The 27124-nt window shown below is 40.5% G+C and overlaps 1 protein-coding gene across 1 annotated transcript; it reads left to right on the plus strand.

Moving 5' to 3' along the window:
- On the plus strand, positions 1 to 26192 carry GPD1L (glycerol-3-phosphate dehydrogenase 1 like). The gene is made up of 8 exons (XM_032180798.1): positions 1 to 151; positions 4422 to 4599; positions 5937 to 6077; positions 9408 to 9546; positions 10665 to 10777; positions 18498 to 18731; positions 19172 to 19278; positions 23231 to 26192. The coding sequence occupies exons 1-8, from the start codon at positions 99 to 101 to the stop codon at positions 23325 to 23327; spliced, it is 1062 nt and encodes a 353-aa protein (XP_032036689.1). The 5' UTR covers positions 1 to 98; the 3' UTR covers positions 23328 to 26192.
- The last annotated feature ends 932 nt before the right edge of the window (positions 26193 to 27124 follow it).

A 27124-nucleotide genomic window follows, 5' to 3' on the forward strand; every position in this document is an offset into this window, starting at 1 on the left:
GGAGGGAGGTGAAAGCGAGCCCCTGACGGCGGAGGCGGGCAGCGGCGGGCGGCTGCCTTCAGCGAGCTCCTGGCCGCGGCCATCGGCGGGGCGTGGGCATGGCGCTGCCGGGGGCGCCCCTCAAGGTGTGCATCGTGGGCTCGGGCAACTGGTGAGTGCAGCCCCCGGGGGCACCGCAGCCGTGGCCCCAGCCCGGCCCCATCCTCCCCACGGCCGTGCTCGCCCCGGCCTGCCCGGAGCTGCCCGCCCGGGGCCGCCCTGCCCCGGCCCGGAGCCCGGGGGGAGCCCGGAGGGGACCCGGGGAAGAACCGGGGGGGAGCCGGGGGGCTTCGGCCCGGTGTTTCTTGCGTGTTTCTTCACCAGATCGCGACTAAAAGGCTGCCTGTGGGGCTGCTGTAACAAGTTCAGCTCTCCCCGGGAGTGGATGTGTGTTGTGTACCTCTCTCTGCATTAGCTGTGCCCCTTGAAAGCTCAGAGAAGAGCCGTGGCTTGTCTCAGATGCCTTCTCGTTTTCCAGTTGATTGTGTCAAAGCACACGGAAGGCTCAAGACAAGGTTTTATTGCTGCATCCAGCGCTAGCTTATAATTAGGCTTAAATAAACTTACGGTCTCGCTGTTGTGTTTGCTGAAGGCAATAGATTTAGTAATTATTTCCCTGAGAGGAGTATCACGTTTATAATCCTTCTCCGTCTCACTTCCTTAATTTCTTTATCGTTCCTAATCACCGCTTCTACCCTGGATCACCATTTACAACGAGTAAGTTAAGTACGATATATTATATAAATCTTTCCACAGTCTGTCAGTTCAATTAGTAGTGCTAGGCATACATTATTTCTGGTTTTTGGAAGGTTAAATCTAACTTCAGGGGAGTTTAGTTTTGCAAAGAGCAACACCCTACAGTTTACTAAGCACAGCTCAACATCCACAGAGGTGATCTTGGACTTGTTGCTTGTCCCACTTGTGTGCCATTAGATTTTGATGTAATTTTGCATGCTTCAAAAAAATCAGCAACAGCAAAGTTGTGTTTTTCCTTGTTATGGCTTACTGAGGGGACGGCCGACATTTCAGCACGGCATCTCTTCCTTTCCTTGCACTAGACTGTAAGGTCCAGGGGGTGACAGACCTCAAACCCAACTGTAATGGGTTCTTAGCAGTTTGGAGATTGGGGTTTTTGTGGTTCTGGGTGAGGTGACCCCGTCCCCCAAGAGCCAGTAACTGTCTGAATGCCTTTGCCTCCTCACAGCCCTTTAGCCTATATCTGGGACGGAAAAAAAGAAACTAAAGGAGCTTGGCACAACAATGACAGTTCAGAGCGGTTGAGGTAATCACCTTGGATGATAAACTGCTTCCAGCCCAACTTGTTTGGTCGGCTTGCTAGGGGGAAGGTCACCTTCCTAACAAAGCTAACTTGGCAGGGGTCTGACACCTGATGGAAGGTCGTGGAGCGGGACAGATGGCTCGAAAGTCACAGAAGAGCAGGAGCTGTGTTGGTTTTTTTTTATTCTTTTTGCCCAGGTGCAGTTGCTCAGCTGGTAGATAAGCATTAGGATCCTTAAGGTAAAAAAAAAATAAAAAATAAATTGCCTGCATGTGAAGAGAGTACACCTTGGGAATATGCCTTGGAGCCTCAGGGTTCAAGGGCAGTGGTCAGATTCAGTGAAAAACACTGCAGACACTGTCTCTGGTATGTATGATAGCCTGCTCTTCTGATAACACTTCAGGGCACGTTAACAAGGGGTGTACAACCAGAATTCACCCCTGGGTGGTTTGCTAGAACCAGCTCCTGGTTAATCAGATGGCCTAGCTTGAAAAGAAACTATAGTTTGGGAAGAGAGGTAAAATTACTGGGGCAGAGGGATTCATATGGCTGGGAACTTGCTATAGAAAAGTGGGAGATAAAACTTCGGGTTTAACTGAGGTAGGGTTTTTTTTAGGAAAAAGCGGTAGGGCTAATGATATTATGTGTGTTTGTATGTTGTGAGCTCCACTGACATTTAGGAGTTTCTGGGTTTTATATGTTGCTTTTAAAATGGGGTGAGGCTGACAAAGATACACCGTAATGGTGAAGGGCAGGAGACAGAGTGCGTGTTCTTGCTCAGTGAGCTCAGACACTTCTGGAAAAGTGTTAAATAAGAAATGTATGAGCTTGTACTTGGGAGTGCCATCGGTATGCGTTGCAAGGAGGAGAACCACTGTTAGCTGTGTGACCGTCTCGTTGTGTTACCCATCAGCTGGGTCATGCCAGGGGGTAAGCTTCACAAGGACATCCCTCACTGCCCGTTTTGCTATGTAACTGAGCTGCCACAGGCACCAACTACTACAATCCAGCTCACACGTGAACTGAATAAACAGGCAAGAATTCCAGTTCCTTCGCCTTGTGATGTGTCAGGAGTACACCAAAAGACGAGCCAGAAATCCCAGTAATGATTCCAGGGTACATCGTGAGGGGTGCTGGGACACAGAAGGGAGTATGGGCTTGTCTGGTGGGTTAACAGGTGTGGGGAGCTGGTATTTCACCTTGAGTGGCCCTAGAGGCTGTTGTTTGACCTTGCTAAATTCAGTCCCACAGCAGCTGTTGCAGTGCAACAGGAAGTGGGGGACTGGAGGAGTCAGAATATTCTTGAATTCAGGAACTAAAACTTGTCATTTTTTTGCAGCTTTAGAGAGTAGTACGAACAAAGACAGCTGAGATGTTTTATATGTTATTTAATACTGGAATGAATATCTTGCTTGAGAAATACAGGCTGTTGAACTTTATGCTGGCAAATGAAAATCCCAGTTGGGCAGTTGCTGAATCGCTCGTTTCTGTCTTTATCAACACTGAGCACACAGCGAGTCGGGAAGCTCAAAGCTGAAGCCAGCGACTTGCCAGGATCCAGGCCGCCTATATAAATCTGCACCAGCATATTTGCTTTTGCTCATGGGCGGCGATGCGCTTTCTGCAAAAACACACACCAGCGTTGGGTTGAGTGTCATTTTTACTGTTTGTGCAGACCTCAGAGCCGGAGGGTTGGGCTGGTGAGTTGTCTGCCACGGCAGGGAAACCGCTCTGGCTGCCTCCCCACCTCGTGCACGAGCCTGATAAGAGATGCCTGACAGCTGGGGCTTCTGGATCACCTCCTGAACCCGGGGGACTCTGTGGTGTGTGAAGGGCTATTAGAGAAATGCATTCCAGCCTTTCAACATGCGCAGTTTTATGGTTTGCCTGAAGAAGGGCTGCTTCAGATACCGTATTTTTTTTCTGCTGCTGCTTGGAAAGCGACCCTAGGCCTGCGATAGCACGCGTTCTTAAGACAGCAAAATGAGCTGTGCCGTATGAAAAGCTCTCAGAGGATATTGAATCTATTTGGTTTACTTACTAGCTGAGAGTTTATTACAAATGATGTCCATAATGAATTTAGGGGAGTGCATGTATATAACTAGATTGGTAAAATTAAAGTGTTCACACCTCCAAATAAAGTGTGCTATTCCTCCCCACCCCAGCACCAAGTACTAGAAAGTCACAGTATCAGAAGTTTAACTGGCAGGGAGAAAAGAGGAAATATGCAGAAATGGGAAGCCTCAGATCTGTGACTGTATATTTTTGTCACATCTTTCTGATTTTTTTTTGTCTCCTTAGTAGACTGCCAGTAATTATGAAGCCTCCTTGCCACAGAAAAGGAAATCAGCTGAGCAGGCATTGTAAAATCCCATCTTTTTCTTCTGTATAGCATTCAGGCTAGGAATAGAAGGAAAGGTTGTGTTTGTTCCTTGTCACGTGTGTAGCTTCAGTTATTCTGCTTAATTTCATTGTGGTTTAGAGATTTGAGCAGTAAAGGTGCTCGCCATCCTACAGGTTTCATTGCATGCACTTCTTGGGGCGCTAACTGATAGGAGTGTCTGCCTGCACATTCAGAGGATGCCATTGCAACAAGTACATTCGGTGAGATGGGCAGCACACCCGTAAATCTTACATCTTATGCAAAGTGTAAGTGCTTCTTCTCTTTAAATGTGTGTCAATATTCTACAGAAATTGTTGGGTTAGTTATCTTGGCAAAGAAAAGTTCCTGCTTCTTAAAGGCGAAGATTATCCCTAAAATTGAACATGTCATTTTTACCACTGCACTGAAGATATAATCCGTTTGACTTGTGGAAATACAATAAGCCAAGCTCTCTCTGGATAGCAGGTTAGCAGACAAAACAGGAGAAGTTTAGTAAATGCTTCTGTCCAACATACTCTAAATACATTTATTTGCTTGAGAGAAAGAAGCAAGTGTGAACGGCTGCTGTGTTTTCTGCTTGTTTTACTGGACCAAAACCACCAAGTAGTAATTGGTTGAATAATCAGTGAACTTCTGTTCATTTTAAAGATGATCTCTTTCTTCTAGGGCAAAATCATCTCATCATTTTTTAATATTTTTGTTTTGTTTTCTTTCCTGCAGGGGTTCTGCGGTTGCCAAAATAATAGGCAATAATGTTAAAAAATTACAGAAGTTTGCTTCCACAGTGAAGATGTGGGTCTTCGAGGAGAATATTAATGGGAGAAAACTGACAGAGATAATAAATAACGAACATGAAAATGTAAAATACCTTCCCGGGTACAAGCTGCCAGATAACGTGGTAAGGCACAGAAGCTAGATTTGATCTAGTTACAGAGGCAATATTGCTCGTGCTGTGAATGGGAGTAGAAATTTGTTTTGTTAACGCTGTTAAGTTTTATAATATTTCAAACTGCATTTATAATATTTCAAACTGAGGAGGTCAGAGATTTGAACACACAAAATTACGCAGGTAGGTAAATTCAACATGCTATACTCTTTTTTTTTTTTTCTTTTTTGGCCTCAGTTTTGTATTTGTTACTACAATTTCTCTATATGGAAGTAAATGTGAAAGAGGGCAAGATTAATGGCCGTGACTATGCCCATTATAAAAAATTTGGCCGTGGCTTTGGAAGGGAGCTGGCTGTTCAATAAGAATTGAAGGGATTTAACGTACTCTGAAACTCTTAAAAAGAATTACAGGATGAGAGCTAGATTCATTCTCAAGAAAGCTGCAAGCCCTTTGTGGTTTATCAGTTGCCTTTTGCTCTGTACAGTCAGATTGGCACGTTAGGTGTAGCATTGCCAGGGCAGAACAGCAGGACTCCACATCCCCGTTGTGTTGGTATGACATGATGGTGGGTGGCTTGGTGGTGAATCTTGCCCTGAAGATGTTCTAGGAAGAGACTGCAGCATCTGGCAGTTCGGTAGGGATTTTTGGCTGGGAAAACATGAATTGTCGTGTATTGCAGTGTGTTTTTGGGGTTTTATTTTGGCTAACAACGAAGCTGAAATCCCATTTGCCTAGCCTTCGCTACCAAGCATGGTGTTTCTCCTGTCCTCTACCTGCTCACTTAAGTTTATTACTAGATTGTAAATCAGTGTGTGTTATTTTAAGGTGGTCATCAAGTGTTAGGAAAATGGTGTCCAGCAAGTGATTTCAAACTAGGTCACTTTCCTAAAAGGTAAACAAAATCTATGAGTCCAGAGAAACAGAATATAAACTAAAAGATTTAAAAGGACTGGTGAAGAAATTTGAGAGCACAAGGAATTAATTACACTCCTTTTTTACCATGCAGTAATGTATCAAAAATTCAGATTATTTTGTCAAAGAGAAGGCAGTTTCTTATTCTGTATTTATTTACTCAAAATACTTGTTTGAATGTCTTTGGATTTTCTTTGCACTAACTATGCTGGTGGCTGTGAAGATGCCACTTTCAAGGCATAAAACAGCTTATTTGAAAACTTTAATTCTTTTGCTTTTCTGGGAAGTTTGTTACGACTTATTGTCAATGATGAGGCACAGTTATTTGTAGCGTTTGGTATAAGAACAAAGTGTGCTTTTATTTAGATGTTAACGCTTGTGCATAGTGTTGATTTTAAGACATTATGTGGCCTTTCTCTCCCATAAATACGTAGGTTGCCATCCCAAACCTTAATGAAGCCGTACAGGATGCAGACTTGCTGGTTTTTGTCATTCCTCATCAGTTCATTCATAAGGTCTGCGACGAAATCACAGGACGAGTACCCAAGAAAGCTCTCGGTATAACTCTGATAAAGGTATAATAATTATTGTGCATAAAAAATAGAACATTTTATGGAATTTTCTAAAACAAGATGGCTTGGAATTTGATATGAAAAGTCTGTGTTACTCGCTTGGTTGTCCCATTAAACCTTTTGAGATGCAAGACTGGAATTTGTCTCAGCCATTAGTGGATTGTTATGTGGTGTTTTATTTTAGTCTAGTGCTTGCAGGAAGAGGAAAATGAGGTTGTTCACAAGCCTTGAACATAGCCCTTCCCCCTTTCTTTTTTGCACCACCAAGCTTTCCAATCTTTCATTTGTTGTTTCCAAACGCATCATTAGGTGGAGAACAGAGCACAAGCATAATGCTTTGATTGTTAACGCACATCCCACACACTGAGTTGATCATTTTAAGAACTACTGAGGGAATTTCATGTGACTGAGCTCTTGTTCGTGTCAAAGATTATGTTGCAACAAGAGAGATTGTTCAGCATGGCCCGAAAAGACAGTCCAAGCATGGGAACTCAGAGTGGGGCAAAGATGTAGGAATTAAGTGTTTCACTAGAGTGTTAGTAGTTCTGGTGACAGAATTATTAAATGTAGGTGTGCTTCTTATTTTCTCGTGTTTTAGCTGCAGAGGATAATCTAGTACCACAAGGTACAGGAGAATGCTTTGTACGTGGTTGAGAGTAGACCACTTTTTCAGCACACATTCCCTTGTCTACTATAACTTCTGGCAAATGATCCATTTATGGATCTGTTTTAAAGGAGGATAAAACCCACAAAACTATCACTATTGACCAGAAGCTTGTCTCTTTAGTTTGACTAAATAAGCTCATCAAGTCTGTGTTGTTTCGTTTAGTGCTGACATGATAAATTATTGAGATGTATGAAAAGGTATTGCTGCCTGAGTGTACTTGCTGCATTTTGTGGGAAAGCTTTTCATATGGTAGAAGGATAAAATAAAGCAGTGTTGAAAGAACTGAATGCATAGCATCAAAACCACGCAGCTGTCCTAGATGCCCTAAAGTTTTAAAACTTTTATTGCTTTGAAGCTGTCAAGCAGTTTATGTCTCTTTCTTCTGTAAGCTCACAATAATCTTTATTCTTCCTTACTTTGCTAAACGTGATTTATGTTCTCATATCTTCAGTGCTAGAAACAACTTTTATGAAATGGGTGGACTGAGTGAGGATTTATTTCAGCGTGTCTGAAATCAGGACCTGGGCCTGTGCTCCCTTGGGAGTACTGCTCAGGGTATTGATTGCAAGTGTGTTAATGGAGTATTGATTAAAGGCTATGCCTTTAAAAAAAAGGAGGGGGAAGGAAGGGGGGAGGTTACTTAAAAATAATAATAAAAAAGCCCATAAAGCCCATACTTGCTCTAATGTAAGCACAATAGTGACACCTGCCATGCAAAGCAGAGTTGGTTACTGGGCAGGTTCCCACTGTCTCACTGTGGCACAGTGCACGGCCTTTCAATTTTATTTTAATTTTTCAGGAGAATGCAAAGTATGTGTTAGCTTTTATCAAAAGGCATAACTGTGCATCTTTATAAGAATCATGTAAGAAGAAAGGGCAGAGATTGATACAACACTGGAACTAAGTGATAGAGGCAGGAATGCATTCTTTCCTCTACTTTTGCAGCTTCTTTAAGCATGCTGCTTTTGTCCCAGTCATATTTTTAATGGTCTGATTATGCTCACCACTAATGCTATTAAAGTGCTTTGTGTTAACTTTGACAGTTAAAGTGCACTTCTCTGAAAAATAGCATTAGTGGGTCCTCTTGTTTCTTTGCTTTCTAAATTGCTTGAGAAGTTAACGTGTCATCTTTTTCTTCATTTTTCTTTTATTTTTTTTCCTATTTTATGACAGTCAAATCTTCAAACAGAGCTTTTTGTCTGCTAATAAAACTAAATCTATGGGAAATAAAGACATTTGCCTGCTAGTTAATCTGTGTTCCTGTTCAAACATTTGCAGCTGTGTTGCTTTACATCAGTTCTGATGTCTGATACCTACAAGCACCTAACGTTTCTTTGTGCAGCTATGGGGGGAGGGATGCAGTCTGAATCATGCATGGCTTACGGTGCAGTTCAGCACAGCAATCAGGGAGCACTCAAATACTCCTCAGGCAGCCTCAACATTGATCTCATTTTCATCTACCCGTGTCCGGCCCCAGGGATTGCTCTGGCTGGCGCATTAGGACTCAAGTGGTAAGCCCACAGAATTGGACTTGCATTGCCAGGGGAGCATTGCTGCCCGGTGGAAATTCCTGTGCTGGAGCCTTGGTTTGGGGTGGGGAGTGTTTGTTTTTTTTTTTTTTCTCCTGTCATCTATCATCCTGTATTGGATTTGACTTCTCGAGAAACAGGTGCAGCTCTCCTTGACTTTGTCAGAAGTTGCATTTGTTTCATAGCAAAGCTAATTTTTGGCACCCAAGCCTCTCTATCTCCTTTCACTTGGATGAATAATTGTTGTTTACATATTTACGTTTTTGGAGTTGTTCCCAATGTATATTTTTCTGTTTATTAATCGCTGCTTAGGAGGGTGGAGGAGGATCCTGGCAATTACTTCATAGGGACATCGTTGGCACTCTTAGGGAAAAATGCGTTGGGGTTGCCATGCCCCCACAACATTAAAATATGGTACTGTGTACTAAGTTGTGTGCTGTGCCAAAGAAAGACCATTTCAGTAGCTTGTCTGCCAGGCTCCTGTTTTAAAAGCTCAAAAGACGTCTCCTACCCCATTTGGCAAGGTAGGAGAAAAGGATTTTGTGAGGGTGAGGTGGTTTTATTTGGAGTTTTTGATTCAGGCAATTCAGGGTACCAGATTCTGTTCTCCATTGCAGCATTTATCTCTAGGGTGACCTTTTCTAAAGCCCTATTTCTCCCCTACTTTCATCCTTTTTAAAGAATACTTTATAGGTGCAAAATAAATATATCCTTGGAAATCAGTATTGTTCAGCTTTCTACGTATCAGTGGCCTGCTGTTCCACTTGTAGTGTTCTTCAAGAAGATTACAGTGTGTTTGTCCTCCTAAACCACTGTTGGCATTATGCAGGAGGGAACTGGTCTCTGATATTTCAGTTCAGATCCCTCTTCACCAAACAAGTCATTGGATGACATTTTGTGAGTTCTGCAGTTTCAGATCCGAGTGCACAAGTGATGTATCAGTGATGTTTCACTAAGTTGGCTTAGATAGGTCACAACAAAATCAGAAGCTTCACTGGTAGCAAATTCATCATCTTTGGTCTCTATCCAAGCAGACCTTGGTGCAGCACCCATGGACAAGACTAACTGTGATGTGCTTTCTTCTGTATTGTGTCTAATGAATGCCACTTTTGTAATTCCACTTAATGTTGGCTGCAGGGAATAGATGAAGGCCCGGAGGGACTCAAACTGATCTCTGACATTATTCGAGAGAAGATGGGAATAGACATCAGTGTGCTGATGGGAGCTAACATTGCCAATGAGGTGGCAGCAGAGAAATTCTGTGAAACCACAATAGGTAATGTTCCAAGAAATAACGATGTTTAAACTGTGCTCCTGTCCTCACAGGTGCACACCAAATAGCTCAGATTTTGTAGTTTTCAACATTAACTGGCTGTTATCAGAAGCTCTTGGGTCCTTCTTATTTTAATGTTGAATTTCCTAGCATGTATACATGTCCAGAAGTACTAGGAGAATATCAGGAGTAGAGGGAGAGAAAGGAGAGCAATTTTATATAATCTTAAAAGGGTTGTAACCTTTAGCAAGTGAAATACTAAGCATGCTTTTTATCACTTTCCACATAACAAACTGCTTTATTGTGTTGCTGTGCTTAAGTTTTTTCTTGGATTTGCATGGCTTAATATGGATAAATGATTATATATTCCATATTCCAGCTTAGCTCTCTGTTTTTTTTAGGTGTCAGTATCTTCTTTTAAGTTCTCAGAATAATGAGTTCCCCTATGCACTAGGCATAGCTTTAGTTCTTTGTTGGCATCTGTAACATTTGCAGCACAAACATGTGCCTAGTCTTGCATTTCACAGTCTCTGCATACGTATATATGTGCATGTACACACATGCAGGTGCTCGCATATAAAATAGAGTTAATGTTATTTTTTCAGTGTTTGTAGTTTTGTCCATTTTTAGTTTCGTCATCTCTTTAACTTACTATTATTAACGCCTGTATTTAACTTATTTTTGAATGGTTGAATTACCTTTCAGTGCTTAGAAACACCTGTGAATGTCAGCATGTTCAGTTAATAAAATAACCACGATGTGCCTTTATCAATAAGTATTTTTCAGAATACAGACCTTAAAATAATAGATAGAATTGCACCTGCTGTATTTCTAATTCAGCATTGCTCTATTATTAACTGTTATTTTAAAGAGAATGGTCAAATAAAAAAAGTGTAGAGAATTAATTGAATTATTACTTAGAATCTCTCAATGAATTATGGAGAAGTTCAGCTCAGTGTAGAGCTTTTAGGTGTGAAGGAGTCTTTTTAGGATGAAGTCTGTTTAGGATGAACAACCTTATCTCAGCTTTTAAGTATTCTGACTTGCCCAGGAAAGACTAAATAATGCCCAAATAAATTATTCATTGGTGGTTTTTATCCTTCCTTTCTCTTTCTCAACAGGCAGCAAAATCTTGGAAAATGGCCTTCTCTTCAAAGAACTCCTGCAGACTCCAAACTTCCGAATAACGGTGGTAGATGATGCAGATACTGTTGAGCTTTGTGGTGCTCTGAAGGTAAGAATAACAGCCTGCAGCTTGCACAAAGAGGAAACAGTGATTCTTGTAGAAGAAAAAAAGAAAAAAGTGGATCTTTTCATTTAAAGAATTAAGTTTATTATACTTTATATAATATAAAACTGCTACATTTCCTGAAGAACCAGATATGGCAGCAGAACGCTCTGAGAATTGGCTTTTAGATCCTTGTCTCGCTGTCTCCTCAGTTCTCTATCTTTCACTTAGCTTACACATGGTCACAAAACAAGTGTTGATTTCATCTAACTAGCCAAAATGTTTTTAAATACATATTAGTTCACTTTTTCTTCATATAGCAGGGCGTGCACAAAAAGAAAGTGAGAAGTTGGTATTAATCCTTTGTGTCTGGTGGCCAAAATATTCCCCTCTTCACTGACTTATGTACTGCAGGCACTATTGAGTGTTATACTTTGTGGACACAAAATGCATAAAGTCCATGTGGATAACCCCATAAAAAAGTGACTTGAATAGGAAAATAGGAGAAGGAAAAAAAGGAAAATAGGAAAAAAGTTATTTCAGAGAGTTACTTATCTGGACTTCTTTTGGGAATAAAATCAATGTTGGCAGGAAGCAAAGGCTGGTTTAAACATACCTGATATTTTTTTCAGGTTCATTTACAGGCCATTTATGAAGGGAAAGCATTAGTAGCCTGGGACCCTAGCCAATAGTTCACATTATCTGATACCTATCGTGGAAACATTTTTGATGGATGTAGCAGTATAGTAGATAATTTGGCTTGCTTTTTTGTTTGTTTGTTTTGACTAATTATTTTATATTGCTTTGTTTTCTTTCTTTTAATTAAGTGGAATCTAAACAATTCATCTGAGAAACTGCCAGGCCAATGAACAATGTCTTTAAGCTAAAGAGTTCTGATTCCTGCTTCTGTTAATCAGTAGAAATTAGACTGTAACGACGTAATTTCTGACATACTAATTTTCTAAGTAATTTTGTTCTGAGAGCTGTTATATTACAAGTCCTGAGAAGAAGGAGGTTATGAGTCTGTATTCTGGTCTAATGGGCCATGCTTTGAAGATTCCTTTCTCCTCGTTTCTCTTCTCCTCCTTTCCCTGTATTTACAGTAATTTCTCAAGGTTGTGGAGCTTGTAATTTGGCTTCACAGCCATTGCTTGAAACTGCTGCTATGGTGATGTGCAAGGTTAGCAGGAAAGAAATCCTTGTATATAGACCTATCAAATGAGTCAAAAAAGTTATACAGATTTTTTATTTTTCTTTTCAGCCTGATGTTTTCTAACTAGCTTGATTTTTTTGCTTAATGGATAAGTTCTGTTGCAGACAAATGTTTCTTCCAGAAAAATCTCTTGAAGGGACTCTGAGGATGAGTGTGCCCATCAGACTCAGCAGCTAGTCAGCAGACATTCAAGCGCCATTGTAAAAGTCCCAGAGAGCAGCAGAGCAATCTCTCTTTGGAAGTGGAGAGTAATTTAAATCAATTGTTCTTCCTGACCTGGAAAGGTGCCGAGGTGAAACTTGTGTAATTTCTTTGTAGCCTTGTTTTGTTCCTCCCTCCTGCTCTGTTTTAGTCTTGCAGCCTGCAGACTGAGCTCTGCAGTTGCATTTCTAAAAAACTGTATGTGCTCCGTGTGCTCTGGTCATTTGGTGTTGGTTGCAGTATATTTTGTTAACTGAGATTAGACTTACAAAAAATGCGTGGTATGAGCTCTAAACAAAAAAGTGAATTAAAGATAGGTTAGTTCATTTAAAAATATTAAGTATTTCTTGCCAGATTAAAAGGCATTGACTGATATAAAGTGGCATAGGTAGTCATTCTAATACAGGTGATGTTTTTCAAACACGCACATCTTTCTTAATCTTAAAGACATTTTTATGTAAATGTTATTTATAAACAAGTATTTTTTCGTTTAAAACCCTTTCTCCTTTAATCTTGTGCTGACAGTGTGTAAACAATTTCCTGAGCTGTTTTTAACTCAAACATTGTGAAATTATATTCATGCTTTGCTAATATGTGTTCCACTGAAAGAAAATGAAGAAGCTAAAATTAAACTGATGAGTATGTTTCTATTGCCTGTGCAAAGCAAAATGCAAAACTGAAATGTGAATGGTGCTATGTAAATTTGAGCATTTTTTCTTGTAAGTTGTACATTCTTATTAGTAGGGACAGTTGTTTGCTAATGGTAATGGCAAGCACTTTGCTTTTTATATTGTTAATCTGATAATCCTCGTAGCAAAAAATGTGAAAAATAACCCTATTTTCATGTGATTGTTTATAGGGGAAAAATCTCAAATGCATCTTCTGTCAGTTGACAGTTACTTTATTGAACTTGCGAAGTTACTTCATGAAAAATACTAAATTGTAAGAAAAAAAAATGTTATTTAACTTGATGGAAGGAAGACATTCCTACTTGGGAAGATGTCAATATTGTGTGCTGTAAAGATACAGGTATAAAGAAGAGGTTCTGCTCATCTTCTGTAGCAGTGCTTGTTCAGACTGATGGCACTGTCACTACAAACTACATTTTAGAGAACAGAAGTAAGCAGCTCCACGTGCCTGTCCAAACGTTCTTTTTGGGTGAGCAAATAGTAAAAGCAACCCTTTATGTCTATTTAATGGGTATTTCTCACCACACTGTAAGAAATAGCTTATTCTCCCAGCTTCCTCATTTTTCCATAAACACCAGCTTGGGAAAATGAGGCTTTTCTTGGTACCTCTGGTGTAATAGACTAGATCCTATGAAATGTTTATGCTTCCCTCTCTCTATTTCTGCAAGCGGGGATGATTTTCAATGTCGTTGGCTGCCTAAAGGTTGGGGAAAAAATACAGAAGGATAACAGAGAGTGCTCTAAGCACAGCTTTCCCTTACAATAATGATAATTTTAGCTTTGAAATCTGTCTTTTGAAGCATATTTAAATTCAGGCAGTAATAATAGGTATTGCAGCTGGGTGATCGTGAAGGAACACGTGCTTTATTGCTATTTTTATATATCTGCACATACATACTGAATATCCATTTCATTTGCTGTATTTATTTTTTGTAACAATAGGCTGATGGAGCTGTGCTGAAGTATAGAAAACGGTGCAGGGAAACTGCAGGCTTCCATCAGCCTAGAGACTGGCTGAATAGGCAGTGGCAGTCGTTTTACAAAATCTGATGATATTCAGGAAGAACAGCTGTCTACAATAACTTGTTGGCTGTAGGAAAAAAAAATGTGCTTGGCATGTTCTTCTCTACAAGGATTTCTTTCTTTTGAGGGCTGGAGCGCATTTCACATTTATTCGGCGACCTTTTCTAAGGGATGAAGTCAGGAATGAACGTCAGATTTGGATTGTTCAAAGTGTCCAGATGGCTTTACAAGCAGCAGGACCCCAGGCTGCCTCCAACTTCCAGCTGTCATTTGCCAGACAATGTTGGGGCCTTCCTAGGAAGTGCTTAGAGGTGATGACACCGCTGTAAGAACCATACATGCAGCTGTGCACACACCTTTGCAGCTTACGGATGTGTTCCTGGCTGCTCACGGGTACTGCAGGGCAGCACAGCCCCACGTTTATCACCTTTGGGGTGTCTAAGGAGTCTCTTGGGGCCTGTGTCAGCGTGTTGTCTTGCAAGCAAACAGCACAGACTGAGCTGGTGCATGACCTAGTGGCATCCGTGAGAAGCAATATAACAGCAATATAACACGCACTTCTCAGTGTAAACTCTACTGGGATCTCTTACCCAGAGCAGGAGTGTCGGGGCAGAGCGTGAGGGAAAGAGTTGAGAATCTAATCTCTGCGTATGGCAGTGCTGCAGCTGCCTGATGTCTTGCCTCGTGGCTGTGGAGAGACAAACTCGCTCAGTGGCGGCAGCCGGGGACTGCAGGAAGGAGAAGCAGCACCAGCTGTGGTTGCCTTTCCCGGCAGAGCTTCAGATCTGTCTCTAAATCTTACAGCTCCGACTTAACTAAGCAAAGAAGAAAGAAATATAACTGATTTATTGTTTACGGAAGCCAGCAGTGTGACTTCCAGAGGTGTTCCTGCAAAGTGTGTTTATGGCAGCCATCGTCGGATGGTCAGTCTAGCTACTGTAGATGTTGACTGTGGTAATTACTCTTTCCTGAGATTAGCTGGAGATGAAAACCATTATTTATGTTCAAGTTTGCCAGGAGCAAGCAAACAGTTTATGCTGAGCCTCTCTAGCAGCCCTGCTGGTACTGTCCTTGATTTGTTGGGTCTCCAGCTGACCTCTCATCTGTGACTCGAAGAAAGGAGCTTCTACAAATTTATGTGTAAGCAGGAGGGAAAGCAAGCTGTGCTGAGCTGTGACACTGCATCACGGAAGGCTTGATGTCCCAGCTGAATTAAGATCTCTACTTCGCCCTCTAATGGTCCATTTGATTATGGAGATGTAAAGACTGCCTCAGAAGTGGCTTCTGAAGCTGTCTTCATGAGTACTCCACAAACTCAATGTAAACAGGGTAGAACTGTAAGGTGGATATTTCTGAGCAGTGACACTGTGAGGGTACGGTCTGGCAGCAGTCTGCAATCTTGTTAGCCGTGGGTTTTGGGTCATCTATTGCATTTGTGACTTCTGGCATGCTTGCAGCAGGTCATGTGCAAATAAAGGCACTTTTTCTCACATACTCTGAACTGCGATGTAGGCACTGCCTGGCATCAACATTTCTTTTCTGGAGTTTATCTTCCAATAACCTGGTGATAAAATAACCGAGTCCAGACCTTGCTCGTGTTCCAGAAAAAATAGGGCTAGGACTAACACCAGCTTCAGAGTACCAGACCAGCTAGGGAGTCACCTGATACTGCGAAGTATTTTAATAGCTTAAAACCATCTGCAATTTTAAAACACCCTGTGCATCTTGCTTACAGGATGCGTGCTTTAATGTAAAAAGCTGTTAGTGCTGAGATCGGGGAAATGTGTTCACTCAAGCATGAAGTAGTTCGGAGAGCTCCAGTCCCCTAGGCCAAGAGGAACGCTGTATTGCAGTCATTTTGAGTTTGTTCTGAGAGTATTTTTGAACCTTTAAAACAGCAGGTTTGCCTTCTGGCTCAAGTCATCCTTGTTATTGGGCCCTCAGCCCCCATGTTCTGCATGCAGATACAGAAAGCGTTTCTGCTAGCAGAAATTCAGGATCCCTCCTCTTGCACAAATGTGTACCCACTGCATTTGCAAGGACTCTTCTAACTTCAAATGTAGGCTCTGGCAACAGCAGTGCTTGCGATCCTTCTCCTTTGCATTAGTGGCAGTACTGATTAAATATTATAGACAGCAAATGGTGCTTGGAGCTGGTATTTCTTAAATAATTGACTTCATCCCATCAACAGAGTAAGTGGAATTATGAACGTCAACAGTAAGAAAAGGATAATGCGTGCTGCAACAGCAGGGATCTCTCAAACCTTTTTTGACCTTATTAGTCCTAAGTAGGTGGACTGGTGGACTGGGGTGTCAAGGAAGAGGTTGGGATGCACTGCTGGCCTGATACACCACAAACCAGATAGAGATAACGCTGTTTTGGACAGATAGATGCACGATTCTCCCCATACACACCTGATCAGCTTTTAGGGGGTTGCTCTAGTGCCATCAGGCTCTTGTGTGTTTATTTGTGCTATGCTTATGCATCTTTGTGAAATAAACTCAGCTTAGTGCCTGCACCCCAAGATCTCAAGTACCAAGCTACTTATTTTGGTCTTACTTTGGACAGAAAGATGACTAAGTATCAAGTTTTTTTTCAGTTTTGCTTTTTTGTTTTTATTATTTATTTATTTATTTATTTTTAAAGGAGAGGTGTAGCTTTCAGCGTTGTGTAATTGAGTTTTCTCTACAGGAGGGAGTTGTCACAGATTCTTTGAGGGTTTAAGCGAAACCATGTGGCGGAGCTTCCCAGTTCATACCAGTGGCCGGGGGGTTATGTTGACCAGGACGTAATAGTCTCCTAGGCGTGGGTGTGTGTTCAGGAGCATAACAAGTTGTCTCGTTTCCTCATTATTTGCAAGCTGTGTGCAAGAGCACACAATGGGGGCATTGTACACAGAAGGAGCTGAGTGTTTCAGAGCTAGAATCACAGCTTCCCTCCTTCCCTACCCCATTTCCTCAGAAGTAGCTCGCGTTGGTAAGACTTGCTTAAAACAATATTTATACTGCTCTGAAGACAAACACTGTAAAAGGTAAAAGTAGACAACAAAATGCCATAGGGCAAATACTGCTCTAAATTTTGGTTGTAGTGGAAAGTAGTGGAAAACGCCCAGAGGTTGTTCAAAAATGTTTTTGTTTTTAGCTGAGTGCTAAACATTTACAGACCTCACACACGTGTAAATTCCAGTTAAAGTGGGTTATCCCATCAGAAAACTTTTTAAATATTTGTTTGACGTCTTGTTTTGCCACCAAGTGAATAAATATTAGAGTTGTTCTAGAAGTGTCTGATTGCAGCCAGGATTTAAGCCAAGATGATCCCAAGTGCCAGCTTTAAAAGTCTAATCATCTGCTGCTGCTGCTGTCATGCCTGATGTCAAAATTTCTGTCTGCAGTTTTTAAGGGCCACCTACAGACCTCCACCAGTGCTCAGAAAGTGAAGAGCCATCCTCGGACCCCATTTGGTTGAGGGAAGGAGCCATGGTTGGCCTCACAGCACTGCAGTTACCTGCAATTTTTCGCTCTTATAGTCCCAGAAAGGAAATAAAAATGCTAGTGAAAGCAACACACAGCTTAACAGCCAACTTCAGACTGTTGCCATTTCTTCAGCAACAGTTAAAGGTTTCCTTTCCGGCATCGGGAGCTGCAGTAGGTGCTGCAATGTAGGTTAGTTATCCTGTGGTCTCTGAGGTCACTGCCGCTGTTGTTGCTTGCACACAGATATTACTACATCTATTGCTTCCTTGTTTGCTTTATCAGGGCTTCAGGATCCCATCTCCTTCGGAGGGTTTTTATCTTTTTTTTTTTTTATTTGTAGTAGCGGCAAACTAAGTCTGAGTAGCCTCTGACTCCTGCTGGCTGATCTTGTCAGGCCAGAAAATAGCTTTTATGGTCATTTTGCTCAAACATCTCTCAGCTAATCTGTTTTATCTGTTGTATGTTTATAAACCAAAGAGGAGATGGTACAGCTGATAGCTCATGAAGAAATACTACATTCTTTTTAGGAGGCTGTCACCAGATCTAAAGGGGGAAAAGAAGCTCAGATTTTGTTTAGGAAAGGCCTCCCATATCATGAACCTTCTGGGAAGCCTATTAATTATTACTGTTACTGGAACTCTGTGTCCTTAAAAGGGCTGAATACCATTACCTTGGCAGAATTTGGCCCCTTAGCATATCAGCATGAAAGTCAATAGAAGTTCTCAATTACTTTAAACATAAAAAAATATGGGTAGGGGGCTGTGGGATGTCAGTCTACCTTCATCCCTACCTCAGGGCAGGGACAATTCAATCCAGATAAAATCTTTTGGATGTAGTATAATATTTTCTTAAAGATAGTCAATAATAACAGCTGCACAGCCTCCTGGGCAGCTTTGTTCCAGAGCTTTAACTATGTTTTTATACTTGGAAATAATTTACTAATGTAAGTTTTATCATCTTTTTTCTTTTTTTAGGTTAACCCAGAAACCTTTTTTTTTTAAAAAAGTCTTACATTAATAAAGTATCTGTTGTTCTTAAGAACATCTGTGTTCTGTACCGTCATGTGTTCTAGGATTCCATAAGCAATAAGTCACTCATTTTCCATTTGTTTTTCCTCTTCTTGTTAGAATATAGTGGCAGTAGGAGCTGGGTTTTGTGATGGCCTTCGTTGCGGTGACAATACCAAAGCTGCTGTTATTCGCCTCGGCCTGATGGAGATGATTGCCTTTGCCAGAATTTTTTGCAAAGGACAGGTGTCTACTGCCACTTTCCTGGAGAGCTGTGGAGTTGCTGATCTCATCACAACATGTTACGGTGGCCGGAATCGACGTGTAGCAGAAGCATTTGTTAAAACTGGGAAGGTACCTTATTTACTGGGTGAATTCCATTGCTGGAAGTATTAGCACTCCTCTCTGGGTTGTTAGGGTAATAGTACAGTTATCCGAGATAGGTTAGATGTACTGAGGGACCACCCTTCTCTTTCCTCTCACTTCTGAGTGTGTTACAAGAATAGAATAAATGATAAGGTGTTTTTAAAAAATAAAAATAAAAAATAGGAGAGATTTTTTTGAGGAAAAAAGAGCTGCAGGGATAAGAAGCTGGGAGACGTAGGAAGAAGAATATTTATGAACAAGAATATGGGAGAATATATATGCTCCTCAAGTTCACTTTTGACTAAGAAAAACCCTCAATAACATCTTTTTTATTATTATTATATTTTTAATCCAGGTGATGTTGTCAGACTTGGGAAAACTTTATTGTATCTCTTCTTTTCTTCCTCCCTCCTTCCCCCATTCTTTAGTCTATTGAAGAATTGGAGCAAGAAATGTTGAATGGTCAGAAACTGCAAGGACCACAGACTTCTGCAGAAGTGTATCGCATCCTCAAGCAGAAGGGAATGCTGGAAAAGTAAGTAAGAACAGATAAAGCCAGTTCTGCATGCACCTTTTTTATATCTGTAACTCTTTTCGGTTTTGGTCTTGATATTTTCAAGAAGGTTTTGCTAAAAGCAAGTCACTGCAGTAAGAGTAGCTTAATCCTCAGTTAAAATCACCAAAAACAGTGAATAAAACCTCAAAATAATACTTCTGTCACTACAGCTAATAGTATGATACTAAATTTGTGAATGCCCTTCTGTTTTCAGGATGTATTGCTATCTATTGCTATCGTAGAAAGGCATAGCATTGTCGTGGTTTAACCCGGCTGGCAGCTAAACACCACGCAGCCGTTCGCTCACCCTCCCCCCTCCCTCTCTGGGACGGGGGAGAGAAATGGAAAGTGAAGCCCGTGAGTTGAGATAAAGACAGTTTAATAAGACAGGAAAATAATAATAATAATAATAATAATAATAATAATAATAATAATAATAATAATAATAATAATAATAATAATAATACAATGATGATAATAGTACTACTAATAATAATATGTACAAACAAGTGATGCACAATGCAATTGCTCACCACCCGCTGACCGATGCCCAGCTTAACCCCGAGCAGTCCGGCCCCCTCCCCCCGGCTAGCCACCCCTATATATTGTTTAGCATGACGTCAGATGGTATGGAATACCCCTTTGGCTAGTTCGGGTCACCTGTCCTGGGTCTGTCCCCTCCCAGCTCTTACTGCACCCCCAGCCTGCCTGTTGGCAGGACAGAGCAAAAGTCTGAGGTGTCCTTGGCTTGGTATAAGCACTGCTCTGCAACAATTAAAACATCGGGGTGTTATCAGCACTCTTCTCATTCTAAGCCAAAACACAGCATTCCACCAGCTACTAGGAAGAAAATTAATTCTGTTCTAACTGAAACCAGGACAAGCATTAACATGTAAATTGAATAAAATACCTGAAAATAAAAGCTGAGCTTCCTAAAGAGACTTTTAAAGAGATTCTACAGCCCATTTCATAGTAGTAAATTTATTGTTTGTCTTCAAATAGAGGAGCTTTGTTATTAAAACCCATATAACTGATCAGCCGAATAGAGTGGCTGCTTCTATCCACCTGGATTCTACCTGAGATACTGCAGTTCTCTTTCCTAATGTGACTTCCACTTAGATCTAGAATGAAACCTGACATCAGCTTGTCTAGCTCAATTTTACTGAGGCGTGAAATTAAGCAGGTTGTCCTGGCTTGTTCGTCTGTATTCATTTGAGTCGGTACATGTATGTTACTTAAAACCACACGCACAGTTGTCTCCTTATGAGATTAAGGGATGCATTATCACTATCTATTCCCAATGAGGTAAAATCCAAAAATAAATGACTGCCAGTCAGAAGACCAAGCCTTGTCCTTATTTTTTTCCAGAGCAGTTTTTAAAATCTATTTTAATGGATCAACTTTATTAAATTGCTTATTTTCTAACATTATCTTTGGGAGTAAGGCACCTAAATCAGCCTCTGCAGTGTGCTAACGGCAGGGAAAAAAAATTAAAATGTTGGTTTCAGCCCCTGCTGTTTATGATACTCTAAATAAGATAGGATACTGTGCTTGTTTTTTTTCTTCTTCTTCTTTTTTTCCCTGTTGTATGCTGCAACAAATAGAGGACGATATAATTTCTTGAGCTATGTTTTCAGTGGAAAAATATGAAAGTTCATTTCAGTTGCTCATTTCTGTCTGGTGTACCGAGTGTGTTGGTCCTTCATGAAAGGTGTCATTCAGCAAGACTGTTGAAAGCAACTTTCAAAGTGTTTTTTTCAAAAGCTCACTTGCTGCTGCTTAAAGCCACAGTAAAATAGTCATGGTTTCAAGGTGAAGAGTTAGGACTACAATACGAATAAAATTTCATACTCTCATCCTGTAAATAGACTCCCAAGTCTACATAGAAATACTCAGAAGTCAGTGAAGTTCCTAGAGAAGAGCCTTGGTAATAGGGCTGTGCCTGTTGGTATTTACAGTGCAATTTGTTGTTTTCGTTTTGATAATTGCAGAACAAACCCTCTTAATGTGCTCACACATCAGGTGCACTTGGAGTTTGCTGGCCATGAGCCTGCAGTCAGCCTTGATTCTTCCTTTCCTGGGTGAAGTGTGGCAGGCATTCACAACACAGTAATGTTCGCTGTGATAAACAGCAAGAAATGGGTATCAAGATGTGGTTTGTGGTAGCAGTCCTTCTCTAAGCTTTCTGGTAAACAGCAGTGCTGTTTCTGAACTGTGAAACTAGCTTTTGTTTCTGAATGCACATAGTATCTTTTGTGGCTATCCCACATGAGCATAACAAAATTGATTTCAGTGCTGACATTTAAGTTACATTAAAAGCAAATATCACTCCCCCCAACCCAATACAAAGTGAATAACAAGTGAGGCTTGTTAAAAAAATGCAAAACTCTCCATATTTTTTTTTTCTGCATACTCCCTGGTAAGAGCTTTACAATAATAGAGTAAGAATTAGAGTACAATATGGAGTAGCTATGTGGCTATCTGCTAATTTTGGTTCCACTGATGAAATAAAACCAAAAACCAAGTCAGTTGCATTGGCTTGAAATAATTCTTACTCTTCCTGCAATTTTTGTCTTGCCTTCCACAAAAATAAACCAAATGAAACGGACGTGCATTTCATAGCAAGACGTCAAAAAGTTTCAGATATTTCAAAATGTAGCATTTAATTTTTGAGCATTATCAGTAAAAGCCATTAAAAACCGAGGACTAAATCCACAAGCATGTCCATTCCCTCTCTTTTTTTTTTCCCAGTGCAGCAAAATACTTTATTCATTCAGGTACAAAGTCTGTATCTGCCTTTGAGAGTGCTGTAGTGGTACTCTTGAGTGGATTGCTCCTGGCTTCTCCTGGGATTACTGGCTCACTTTGAGGAGTCTAGTTCAGAGCTGTGTGGTGATCCAGAATTACCTCAGTATAACACATCTTAGCAGAGTGTATTGGCATGCATGTGCAGTGCTCAGGACTGGTTGGGGGTTCTGTTCTGTGCTACCTTTGTGCATTACCGATAAAATCTTAGGGTGTCTGGTGGGACCGCTTTCACGAGGAGAAAATCCTATTTCAGTTCTATTCTGAATCACTCAGAAATTAACTGTCCACTGTTCCTAATGCTTCTTATATATTTTTTTTTATTTCAATCAAAATAACTTAGTGCGTGTGGTGAAAATTTATCAGAATAAAAGGCCACACTGAAATGGCAAATTTATTTCTGGTGAACGTATATTTAACCCATTAAAATTCAGCAAACTCTGTCTAAAAATGGGACTTGTCTGCCTCTGTCTGTCCAGGATGGGAAGAAAGCAAATTTAAAGTTCTGTACAGTGTATTGGCTGTAATTACCATTCAGGTAGCAAAGAAGCCTGAATAATTTGAGCTTTGCTGGAAACAAGGCCAATTTTAAAAATGAAAAGGAGAGGGGGGAGAGGAGATTAAATGTAGATTTTGAAACACAAAATTCAATTTTGGACTTATTATTAAAAATTTGACCTTTAATTCCTTCTTGGGTCTCTGTGTCATATTCTGCAATTGTATTATCAAATTATGGTTCAGATATGATGCATAACTGACATGCCAGGCATCTTTTTTTTTTAACAATAGGTAGAAACTGCTGTAAAAATGTCAAGGCAAGATGTGTTTTTAATTTTCTGTTTTTTATATAACTTAATAGTTATGCCATACATAATGAATGTTGCAGGCTCCATTATAGCTAGTTAGATTTCTGAGAGAGTGACTCATTTTAGAAATGCATGCGGGTTCTGTATTTATCCAGTGCTTTTCAGCCCAGTGTGAGTGCTTGACAAATGCTGCAAGAAATTGATTTTTCAGTCTCCCTCTTTTCCCTTCCCTCACCCCATCCTATTTTTCTTTCCTTTAAAAAAAAAATATTATGGAATAATCTTACACTGCATTTGCTTTCCCCACCCTGTTTCCTTAGGTTTCCACTATTCACTGCTGTATATCAAATCTGCTACGAAGGGAAGCCTGTCAAGGAGATGATATCCTGCCTTCAGAGTCATCCAGAGCACATATAAAAGCAATCAGGCCATTCTCCTCGTGCAGCTTTTTGCCTTTCAGATTTGTATTCGGGTTCAAGTGGATGCATCATTAAGCTTCCTACAAAGCTGCTCACTAGGCAACAGTACCACCATGAGTGTCTCTGAATGGATATTGGTTTTTGTTTTACAGCCTAGTTTGACATAGCATGCAGTGTTGTTGGCTTGGTGACTGTCGTTTTGCTGGCTAAAATACAGCTGATTTCGAGATGCGCAATGCAAAAGTTGCACTACGTATATAGTCTACGTACAGAAGTGTACTTGGTGTGTGTTCCTGCAGTATCAAACACGATGTTTTGGTGTCTCTCATTAAGGCCTAGTCCAAAATCCACTGGACACTATGGGAGGAGTCCCACTGGTTTTCATGGCTTTCATGAATCAAGCCTTTAACCTTGAAATATTCGGAGTCTTTCTATTAGAACTTGATTTATTTCATCATACACATTGAGATTTTAATGTTTTGCATGTTTGTATTAATTTAAGCAATATTAATGCAAAAGAAGTGGTAACAGTTATTCAGGGGCTGCAGGGACCTTTTAGTGAACTGTGGTGAAGAGTATTACAATTTCTGAAGGTCTTTAAAACTGCCAGACCATTTTGAAACCAATTTATAACTGAATTTAAAGTTTTTAAGTACACTGTTTTAAAGGGAATATCCCAGAGGGGGATCATGACCTCCCCTTCTGTTTTTTAATCCTTGCATTTTTGTATTTCTCTGTTTGTCCCTTGCTGTTCCCAGGTGTTGGGTTCTCCTAGAATCCCATTCCCCAAAACGAGTGGGTGATTTTGACCCCGGGGTCCTGAACCCTGCAACCTAGGGTTCATTTTAGTCTTGTACACGTGCTCGTTCTTCACTAGTATAGTTTGATGGGTGGGGAAGAATACTCCTGGAGTATCTACTGCTCAAAACTGTCACGCTGTTTTTCTAGCTTAACCACCAGCTACAAAGTGTTGGGCTCCACACCACACTCCAAGGAACGTTCAGGGAATCCCCTGGTAGCTCGTGCTTGTGTTGTCAGAGGGGTTGTATGCCATTATGCTGACTGCATTCATTTCAGTGCCTGCCAGTGATTGATGCGTCAGCCAGACTGTAGTCCTGAACCAGCCTCCCCAGAGAAATGATGAATTCTGAAGTTGTTCTTTCACCAGAGAAAACTTTAGTGGGTGCTGGATCAAGTCCTTCATGTCTTGAAAGCTTCATAAAGAGATCTGTCTCTTCTATTCCCCAGGTTTTTCAACTAATTATTTTTTTCAGGCACTTTTGCTTTAATAATGAGGTTAATTTTATTTATTATTGGAAAACTTGTCATTTTTTGTGGAGTAGTTTTTGGAGGTTTTCTCTGTTGGTTGGTTGCTTTTTTAGGAGGGTTGATACAAGAGGAAGTAGATAAATGTAATCTTCTGTCTTGCTTTCCTTGTATACCAAACTGCATTTTTTTTTGGGTAAAATATACGGTAGGCACATAAAGAGTGGACCTCACTCTTGCAGCTGGAAGTCAAAGGTTACAATCAAGTTTTACAGAGCTCAGGACAAAGCCCATCAGCTCTGAGTATACACTCCAAATCTCTGAGCACTACCACAGCTGATTACCTTGTTCGCTGTCCTTGGCGGTGTTTTTAGACCAGAAATTGTGAGCAGAAACCCATCCTGCAGCTTTAAGTTGTCCTTTGGAACTTGATAAGACAAAGGGGATGCCTGTGAATAATTGTCATCCTTACTTAAGTAGCCTGGATTGCTCTGAAATAATTTGGACAACTTTGTATGGCCAGGAGGCTGCTTCAGGGCAGGGGTACCGTTTCTTGTGTTCCAGTAACGTTTTACGTTAATTTTTAGAAGATATTGTGAATGTCCTCAGATATTCAGGGCTGTGAAAGATTATTTTGCCTTACTTCTGATTTTGTGCTAAGCGTAACAAAGATGGCAAGAAGCTAAATAACATCAGATGTTTGTGGATAATCACTGGTAGAGCAGACTTGGAGAAAGCACTCTGCTGTGACAATTAAAAGGGCGTTTGAACATTGGAAGCACTGTTCCACTAACGCACACATGGAGCATACACTCCTCGTTACTGCATAACTTTCACTGTGTCTGCTTATGCTTTGTGTGTGTTTGTTTGTTTGTTTTTTAATGCCAAGCTGGTTGGCTTTGCCTTTATATGTATATATACATATATATATATATATAAACTTGTTTTTTACATGCAGTATCTAGAATAGTGTTTTGTAAGATACATAAAGGGCTAAATGTGGTAAATTAATATATATTTTAAGATGATTTCTTTATTCCAGTACTACTTCCACTGAAACCCCAAAATCTCAATTGTTCTTGTTTTGTACAGAAGCCTGTTCAAAGACAAATCCAGAGAAAGGCTTTTTACATAACTCCTTTTCTTCCTCTCCAGTCTTGAATGGTATTCTTGTTCTTTTCAAAGAACAAGGTTTCAGTAACTAAGATAATTTATTTTAACTTCTATACATACTTCACCATTTCCATTTGCTTTTCAGTGCTTGAGAGCATTCAGCTTGGCACTAGGTATTTTTCCTCACTAATACTTTCTTCTAATTAAAGACTGTGATAAAGACTGGAGCGGAACAATTACAATCTTATTCTGCAAACCCTCTTTTGCTTAGTACTGGGGTAGTCTTACTGCAAACATTAACCCCTGTGTAAGATTTTTGCATACCAGGCTGTAAGTTTGTAACTAATTTTTGATTTATGAACATTAATTATTACCTAACGTTACATACTCAACTCGCCCTAGACGTGTGTACTGATTTTGTTTAAAGATTGTGAATATATACCCATCTGAAGAATTAGTGCAAATAAACATTTTGTCTTGGGAATCAGTTTGGTTTCTTGTTTCATTTCACACGGCTTGCAATTACCAGTTTACTCACTTGATGTAGTATTTTTGTACCTAATGATATATGATCATAACAGATAGGAGATCACCGTGTGAGAACTTAAATTAAAAAGCTGTATGATACCCAGATATCAGCATTTTCATTTCTGTCCATTAGTGATACAACTTCAATGAAATGATGCCTTTGACTTCTAAAGGAGATTTTGTCTTCAGTTCCTCGAGTTACTGTCTGAGCCACTGGAGGGCACTGGTGGGTAAGTGACCAATTTCACCTGTTTCGCAGTTATTTTTCTTCCCATCTATTTCTGAGTCTCCTTAGGTTCCTGTATGCTGGCAACTGTCTTACGCTGTGTTCATAGTATATGAAGATAGTTACAGTTCAGCACCAGCTGCATGCATTGCAGATCCACTGGAAATGAGAGAACAAGCTTGCAATAAAACACCAAAACCTTCCTGCCTCTGCCCAAGACCCTGTCTTGCCTGTCTCGCCAAGATCTGCCCAGTACAGGGCTACGGCCACTGCCTCAGTCATGGACAATACAGCCTGTGAGATCTTTCAACATTACTTGAGGTGAAATCATTAAATTCTTGTTGGCGTTTTCTCACCTATAGCTCCAAGTCTCATAGAGAGAGCAGTCGCCAAGAGATAGGTGAGCTGCAGCTGCTGGCGGAAAGGTTACATAGCTTTTAAGTGTATCAGCCTGGTGGTTGTGAATGTGGATATGAGCTGTCTTTGGATGGACAAATGATAACCAGACACCATCTCCTGCATTAGATGAAAACTTCTCACTAGCTGTCCACGTGAGACAGGGACTACAGCTGTCAGTTCATGCTTTGTTTTGTTTGCTTAGTGGTTGCTCTTTTATGAGTTTTTTTGTGAATGAAGAGAACTCAGTTCCATAGACACTGCTT

This window comes from Aythya fuligula, chromosome 2 (genome assembly GCF_009819795.1).
Source record: "Aythya fuligula isolate bAytFul2 chromosome 2, bAytFul2.pri, whole genome shotgun sequence".
Classification (NCBI taxonomy): Eukaryota; Metazoa; Chordata; class Aves; order Anseriformes; family Anatidae; genus Aythya; species Aythya fuligula.